Genomic DNA, 8,117 nt, shown 5'->3' with positions numbered 1-8,117 from the left:
GCTAATTTTTGTATTTTTAGTAGAGGTGGGGTTTTGCCCCTGGAGGGGAAGAAGAGGTGGAGAGCTCAGCCCGGCAGCCCCTCATAAGAACCGAGGCCCCGGAGTCGAAGCCAGGTAGGAGACACCCTTAGAGAGGTCACTTTCTCTCTGGGTTTGGCCTTTTCCTCTCTGCAATGGACACAGTTATGAGGGGAAAGAGAGTGAGTGTACTGGTTATGGGAAAAGCCTTTGTCTATTTGAGAAATACTTGTTGAGGCACAGCACAGAGGCTCACGCCTATAATATCCCAGCACTTTGGGAGGCTGAGGCAGGAGGATCTCTTGAGCTCAGGAGTTTGAGTCCAGCTTGGGCAACAGAGCAAGACCCTGTCATAAAAAAGAAAAGAAAGAAAGAAAAGAAAGGGAGGGATAGAGAGGTATTAATTGAGTACTTACCATGTGCCAGGCATTCCAATCACAAGTGCTGAGGTCCTGCGGTGGGGATAAGCTGGGATGTTCTAGCTCAAGTGATCCTTTGGAAGTGTTCAAAGGGATAAGCTTGAACCAGGAGGCGGAGGTTGCAGGGAGTTGAGATCGCACCACTGCACTCCTGCCTGGGCAACTGAGTGAGACTCTGTCTCAAAAAATAAAAACAATTTAAAAAGAGACATGAAGAGGTCTCACCTGGTGAGGTTTTTTTTTTTCATCATGGTAAAAAGTATGTATATTACTCGAAGTTTACCATTTTATTATTTTTTTTATCTTATTTTATTTTTTTGAGACGGAGTTTCACTCTTTTTTTTTTTTTTTTTTTTTTTTTTTTGAGACGGAGTCTCGCTTTGTCGCCCAGGCTGGAGTGCGGTGGCGTGATCTCGGCTCACTGCAAGCTCTGCCTCCCGGGTTCACGCCATTCTCCTGCCTCAGCCTCCGGAGTAGCTGGGACTACAGATGCCCGCCACCGCGCCCGGCTAATTTTTTGTATTTTTAGTAGAGGCGGGGTTTCACCATGGTCTTGATCTCCTGACCTTGTGATCCACCCGTCTCGGCCTCCCAAAGTGCTGGGATTACAGGCGGAGTTTCACTCTTGTTGCCCAGGCTGGAGTGCGATGGCGCAATCTCAGCTCACTGCAACCTCTGCCTCCCAGGTTCAAGTGATTCTCCCGCCTCAGCCACCTGAGTAGCTGGGATTACAGTCACCCGCCACCACACACGGCTAATTTTTGTGTTTTTAGTAGAGATGGGGTTTCTCCATGTTGGCCAGGGTGATCTTGAACTCCTGAGGTGGGTGATCCACCCACCTCAGCCTCCCAAATTGCTGGGATTACAAGCGTGAGCCACTGCGCCCAGACATTTTAACAAATTTTAACATTTTAACAATTCTTAAAATTTGTTACATCCAATCCAGTGGCATGTAAGTCACTTCCCACTGTTGCGTGGTCTGGTTAATTCTGTCACACCGGCGCCTCTTTGCCGAGTCTTCAGTGTGAAAACTTCATGTGCCCTTCTCTTTCTGTTCCGCTGCAGGCTCCAGCTCCAGCCTCTCCCTTCGGGAAAGGTGGACAGTGTTCAAGGTTCGGATGGTGGCTGGGGTGTGTCCCCATGGGGGTTGCTCACCTCCGGGCCCCCCACTTACATCTTCTGCCTTTTCCAGGGTCTGCTGTGGTACATTGTCCCCTTGGTCGTGGTTTACTTTGCCGAATATTTCATCAACCAGGGACTTGTGAGTGAGGGGTGCTGGGAGGGGTGTGGAGGTGGTGACTGAGGCTGGGACCCACACAGCCCCATCCATCTCCCCTGTCTGGTCTTTGCTGCAGTTTGAACTCCTCTTTTTCCGGAACACTTCCCTGAGTCACGCTCAGCAATACCGCTGGTAAGAGGAGCAAGGGCGGCGGGCTGGGAGGGCGCCGTGGTGATGGGGCTGCCCTGCTCAGTAGGGACCCGGGGGAGTGGGATGGTCCCTGGAGGAGCCTCCTCTCCTACTCCCTACCCTAACCTCAGGTACCAGATGTTGTACCAGGCAGGCGTCTTTGCCTCCCGCTCTTCTCTCCGCTGCTGTCACATCCGTTTCACCTGGGCCCTGGCCCTGCTGCAGGTACCAAACCCCTGCCCCTCACTCCGTTCCCACCTTGGCTCCCAGCTTCCCCAAACTCCCCTGCTTCCCACTATCAGTAGGAAGTGTAGTTTTTGTTTGTTTGTTTGTTTGTTTTTTGAGACAGAGTCTCACTCTGTCGTCCAGGCTGGAGTGCAGTGGTGCAATCTTGGCTCACTGCAACCTCTGCCTCCCGGATTCAAGTGATTCTCCTGCCTCAGTCTCCCGAGTAGCTGGGATTACAGGCGCCTACCTCCATACCTGGCTAATTTTTGTATTTTTAGTAGAGGTGGGGTTTTGCCATATTTGCTGGTCTTGAACTCCTGACCTCAGGTGATGTGCTGGCCTCAGCCTCCCAAAGTGCTGGGATGACAGGGAAGTGGAAATTGTACACTATCATTTCTTAGCACAGGGAACCGAAGTCCAGCAGGGCTCCATGTAAAATGTATAGCCTCAGGAGCCAAGCAAAACCGAGCTTCATTACTCAGCCACTGAGTGACTTATGGCAGGTCTCAGAACCACTCTGAGCCGCAATTTCCTCATGTATAAATTGGGTGTGGCCAATACCTATTTTTCAGAGTAATTGTAAGAAATAGAGATGAAAGAAAGAATGGAAGAACAAGGTTTTGTATTGTGTGTGTGTGTGTGTGTGTGTGTGTGTGTGTGTGTGTGTGTTAAGCCGTGTGGTGATTGGGCTGGGCCAGGTGGCTCATACCTGTAATCCCAGCACTTTGGGAGGCTGAGGCAGGTGGATCATTTGAGCCTGGTAGTTCAAGTCCAGCCTGGGCAACATGGCAAAATCACATCTCTACAAAAGTTAGCCAGGTGTGGTGGTGCACACCTGTAGTCTAGGAAGCTGAGGTGGGAGGATCACTTGAGCCTATGAGGTCAAGGCTGCGGTGAACCAAGGTCATGCCTCTGCACTCCAGCCTAGGCAACAGAACGAGACCCTGTCTCCCCAAAAACGAAAAAAGAAAGAAAGAAAAAGTCAGGACCTTCCTCTGTCGCCCAGGCTGGAGTACAGTGGCGTGATCATAGGTCACTTACCTCATGCAAAGAGACAGGCTTTCAAATGATGTTTCTAACTATAAGAAAATGTGCAGTTCCTTTATTCTAGATAGTTAATTATAATAGAATTGGTGACTTTGTAGTCAATGGGTTATTTATCTTAAGGGTGGTGAGCAAATTCCACTGCCCTTGGTAAACAGTAGTTTACAGCTTTAAGGGCACAAACACCCTTCCTTACAACAGTCGAATAAAAGGAGTTTCATATAACCAGTATTCATTGTTTCAAGGTTACAAATCCACAGTCCCTGGAGGTCACTGTTACAATAAACTGTCAACTGTGACAGGAAAGTCCTCTGCCCTTGAAATTTAGGAACTCCGCCAGTGGTGGTTCACACCTGTAATCCCAGCACTTTGGGAGCCGGAGGTAGGCGAATCACCTGAGGTCAGGAGTTCGAGACCAGTCTGGCCAACACAGTGAAACCCCGTCTCTACTAAAAATACAAAAATTAGTCGGGCGTGGTGGCATCTGTCTGTCATCCCAGCTACTCACTAGGCTGAGGCAGGAGAATTGCTTGAATCTGGGAGATGCAGGTTGCAGTGAGCTGAGATCGCACTACTGCACTCCAGCCTGGGCCACACAGAGCAAGACTCCATCTCCAAAAAAAAAAAACCTTAGGAATTCAATTCTGTGATAGCAAAATACAGAAATAGAGATTATACTTTAGGCCAGGTGTTGTGACTCACACCTATAATCCCAATGCTTTTGGAGGCTAGGGTGGGGGGCTGACTTGAAGCCAGGAGCTTGAGACCAGACTGGGCAACATAATGAGACCCCCATCTCTATAAAAAAAAAAAAAAATACAAAACAGGCGAGAGAATTGCTTGAGCCCAGGAGTTTGAGAGAGCAGCCTGGGTAACGTCATGAGACCCCATCTCTACAAAAAACAGGGTGTGGTGACATTCACCTGTAATCCCAGCTACTTGGGAGGCTGAGGCGGGAGGATCGCTTCAGCCCAGGAGTTCCAGGCTGCAGTGAGCCATAATCATGCTACCGTATCCCAGCCTGGGTGAGACCCTATCTCAAAAAAAAAAAAAAAAGAAAAAAAAAAATTACACTTTAATATTATGGCAAAAGCATGTAAATATCCTCCAACCTTCTGCCTTATTTATCTGAGCAGTGCTGCAAGCCCAGGGTTTGTACCCACAAAACCCCAGATTTATAACTTGGGGTGCTTCTAGATACCACTGAAATATGTAGCTTATGGTTTTAAGCTACATGTTTTTAGCTATAATTTTTTTTTTTTTTTTTTTGAGATAAAGTCTCGCTCCATTGCCCAGGCTAGAATGCAGTGGTGCAATCTTGGCTCACTGCAACCTCTGCCTCCCACATTCAAGCAATTCTCAAGCCTCAGCCTTGCGAGTAGCTGGGATTACAGGTGCACGCCACCACGCCCGGAAAATTTTTTGTTTTGTTTTGTTTTTTAGAGACAGAGTTTCACTCTTGTTGCTCAGGCTGGAGTGCAATGGCGTGATCTCAGCTCACTGCAACCTCCGCCTCTGGGATTCAAGCGATTCTCCTGCCTCAGCCTCCTGAGTAGCTGGGATTACAGGCACGTGCCACCACACCTGGCTAATTTTTGTATTTTTCAGTAGAGATGGGATTTCGCCATGTTGGCTAGGCTGGTCTTGAACTCCTGACCTCAGGTGATCCACCCACCTTGGCCTCCCAAAGTGCTGGGATTACAGGCGTGAACCACCACACCTGGCTAGGGGTGTGTCCTTTTTAATGCTCAGCTTTAAGTCCACCTCAGATTTAATGAATTAGGACCTCTAGGGTAAGCCCTGCTTGGGGCATTTGTACCTAGATCCCCAGGCGATGTTTACATGTACGAAAAGTATGAACCGCCAGGAGGTGGCCTACACACTGCACAAGAGGCAACGTGGCATGGCTAGGAGAATGGCACCTCCCTGAGAGACTGGGATACAGAGGTGGGACCTACACCCTGGGGTGGGGATCAAGGAGGCTTCCTGGCCAAGTGCCGTGGCTCCTGCCTATAATCCCAGCACTTTGGGAGGCTGAGGCAGAGGGGCAGCAACTGCTTGAGGCCAGGAGTTCAAGCCCAGCTGAATAGGATGCCCGCCTACTCCCACCTTGTTTTACCGTAGTGAACCAGTGGTTTTTCAAACAGGGGCAGTTTTGCTGCCCAGGGGATGTTGGGCAACGTCTGCAGGCATTCTTTGGTTGTTACAACTAAGGGATGCTATGGGCATCTAGTGGGCAGAGGCCAGGGATGCTGCTAAATGCACTGCTGTACACAGAACAGCTCTCACCACACAGAACGACCAGCACCAAATGCCAAGAGTGCTGCAATTGAGAAATCCTGGTTTCAATGGTCCCACTTCCTTTAGGAAACCTCCGGGTTTTTTGTTTGTTTGTTTGTTTGTTTTTTGAGACAGGATCTTGCTCTGTCACCCAGGCTGGAGTACAGTGACACAGTCATAGCTTACTGCAGCCTCCACCTCCTGGGTTCAAGCAATTCTGCTCAGACTCCCGAGTAGCTGGGACTACAGGTGCATGCCACCACGCTCAACTAATTTTTAAATTTTTTATAGAGACGGAGTTTTGTTATGTTGCCCAGGCTGGTCTCAAACTCCTGGCCTCAAGTGATCGTCCCACCTCGGTCTCCCAATGTGCTGGTATTACCTGCGTGAGCCACCGCACCAGGCTGAGGTTGGCATTTTTGGGTTTTTTTTTTTTTTGAGATGGAGTCTCTCTCTCTTGCCCAGGCTGGAGTGCAGTGGTGCAATCTTGACTCACTGCAGCCTCCGCCTCCCAGGTTCAAGCGATTCTCCTGCCTCAGCCTCCCAAGTAGCTGGGACTACAGGACCACTACACCCAGCTAATTTTTGTATTTAGTTGAGATGAGGTTTTACCATGTTTAGCAGAGACCAGGCCAGGCTGGTCTCGAAATCCTGACCTCAGGTGATCTGCCTGCCTCAGCCTTCCAAAGTGCTGGGGATTACAGGTGTGAGCCACCACCCTGGGCTGGTGTTGAGATTTTATCTAGGCCCAGCAGCCCTCTCCTTCACCAGTATCTCCTAGAACCAAGGGCCCCTGGAGGAGAGGTCCCCTCTCCCTCCCTGCCCCACCCTGGGCCCAGGCTCAGCCTCTCCCTCTGCTCACAGTGCCTCAACCTGGCATTCCTGCTGGCGGACGTGTGGTTCGGCTTTCTGCCAAGCATCTACTTCATCTTCCTGATCATTCTGTATGAGGGGCTCCTGGGAGGCGCAGCCTACGTGAACACCTTCCACAATATCGCCCTGGAGGTCAGCACCAGCCGGGCAAGGGCTGTGGGTGGCCTGTCCAGGGACACCCAGGGCAGGGATGTCTGGGACTGAAGCCTCACCCCTGCTCTCTGCCCTCCCAGACCAGTGATGAGCACCGGGAGTTTGCAATGGCGGCCACCTGCATCTCTGACACGCTGGGGATCTCCCTGTCGGGGCTCCTGGCTTTGCCTCTGCACGACTTCCTCTGCCAGCTCTCCTGATACTCGGGATCCTTGGGACGCAGGTCACACTCACCTGTGGGCAGAGGGGCAGGTCACATACCCAGGCCCACCCTAGAGCCCCTCCACGAACTGTGCTCCTGGCCTTTCCAGCAGGGCTGGGAGTAGGGAAGGGCTGAGACCTTGGTCCCCTTGCAGGGGGGGCTAGCCATTGTCTCCCGCTCAGGGAGCTTCTTCCTGGCATCATGCCCTCTGAATAAATGCCGATTTTATCCATGAACTTCTTGTGCTGTTTTTGTCTCTAAAAAGAAAATACTTTTATTATAAAAGTAATACATGACTACTTTCCTATATATAGACAGCATCAAGAAGGTATGTCAGCAGATTTCTCTCTTTTTGTTTGTTTTTTTTTGTTTTGTTTTGTTTGACAAGAGTCTCCTTCTGTCACCCAGGCTGGAGTGCAGTGGCGCGATCTCGGCTCACTGCAACCTCCACTTCCCGGTTCAAGCAATTCTCCTGCCTCAGCCTCCCGAGTAGCTGGGATTACAGCTGTGCACCACCACGTCCGGCCAGTTTTTATATTTTCAGTACAGATGGCGTTTTGCCATGTTGGCCAGGCTGGTCTCAAACTCATGACCTCAGGTGATCCATCCGCCTCGGCCCCCCCAAAGTGCTGGGATTACAGGTCTGAGCCACTGTGCCTGGCCTCTGCCATTTTTAGGCCTTATGTATTCATTCATTCATGCATTCATTGTATGGTACAATCTATAAACAATCATGTTGGACATTCTTTCCAGCATGAAAGTTTCCAGAGAAGTGGAAAGAATTGTGCAGTGAATCACCCTGAGTGTGCACTACCAGGTTCTATGTTAACATTTTGTTACAGTTGCTTTATCATGTAGTCCAGCCCCCATCAAATCTATCCACTCACTGTTCCATCACACCCTGCTGAGGCATTTTATTTTTTATTATTTTTTTTATTTTTAGAGACAGGGTTGCACTCTGTCACCCAGGCTGAAGTGCAGTGGCACAGTCATGGCTCACTGTGGCCTGGACCTCCTAGACTCAAATAATCCTCACACCTTGGCCTCCCAAGTAGCTGGGACTACAAGTGCACGACACCAAGCCCAGGTAATTTTTTTTTTTTTGTAGAGATGCGATCTTCCTGTGTTACTCAGGCTGCTCTTGAACTCCTGAGCTCAAGCAATCCTGCCTCGGCCTCCGAAAGTACTGAGATTACAAGCATGAGCCACTGCTCCTGGCCTATAGTCCTGTTATTAGGTACAGTTTATATACACAGTAAAAAGTATAAATTGTTAGCCGGGCGCGGTGGCTCACGCCTGTAATCCCAGCACTTTGGGAGGCTGAGGTGGGCGGATCACAAGGTCAGGAGATCGAGACCGTCCTGGCTAACACGGTGAAACCCCGTCTCTACTAAAAATACAAAAAAATTAGCCGGGCATAGTGGCGGGCGCCTATAGTCCCAGCTACTCAGGAGGCTGAGGCAGGAGAATGGCATAAACCCGGGAGGCGGAG

The 8,117-nt window shown here is 50.1% G+C and overlaps 1 protein-coding gene across 1 annotated transcript in view; it reads left to right on the top strand.

Annotated features, from left to right (window-relative positions):
• CLN3 (ceroid-lipofuscinosis, neuronal 3) overlaps positions 1-6,861 on the top strand; it is a 27,136-nt gene extending 20,275 nt beyond the window's left edge. Inside the window, 7 exon segments of the mRNA XM_011982364.1 lie at positions 26-114; positions 1,503-1,549; positions 1,630-1,698; positions 1,793-1,848; positions 1,977-2,070; positions 6,262-6,402; positions 6,504-6,861. Coding sequence (XP_011837754.1) covers positions 26-114; positions 1,503-1,549; positions 1,630-1,698; positions 1,793-1,848; positions 1,977-2,070; positions 6,262-6,402; positions 6,504-6,623 — 616 coding nt within the window. The 3' untranslated portion in view covers positions 6,624-6,861.
• The last annotated feature ends 1,256 nt before the right edge of the window (positions 6,862-8,117 follow it).

This window comes from Mandrillus leucophaeus, unplaced genomic scaffold, assembly GCF_000951045.1.
Source record: "Mandrillus leucophaeus isolate KB7577 unplaced genomic scaffold, Mleu.le_1.0 Scaffold24, whole genome shotgun sequence".
Lineage (NCBI taxonomy): Eukaryota > Metazoa > Chordata > Mammalia > Primates > Cercopithecidae > Mandrillus > Mandrillus leucophaeus.
This window is presented reverse-complemented; position numbering and strand designations above follow the sequence as displayed.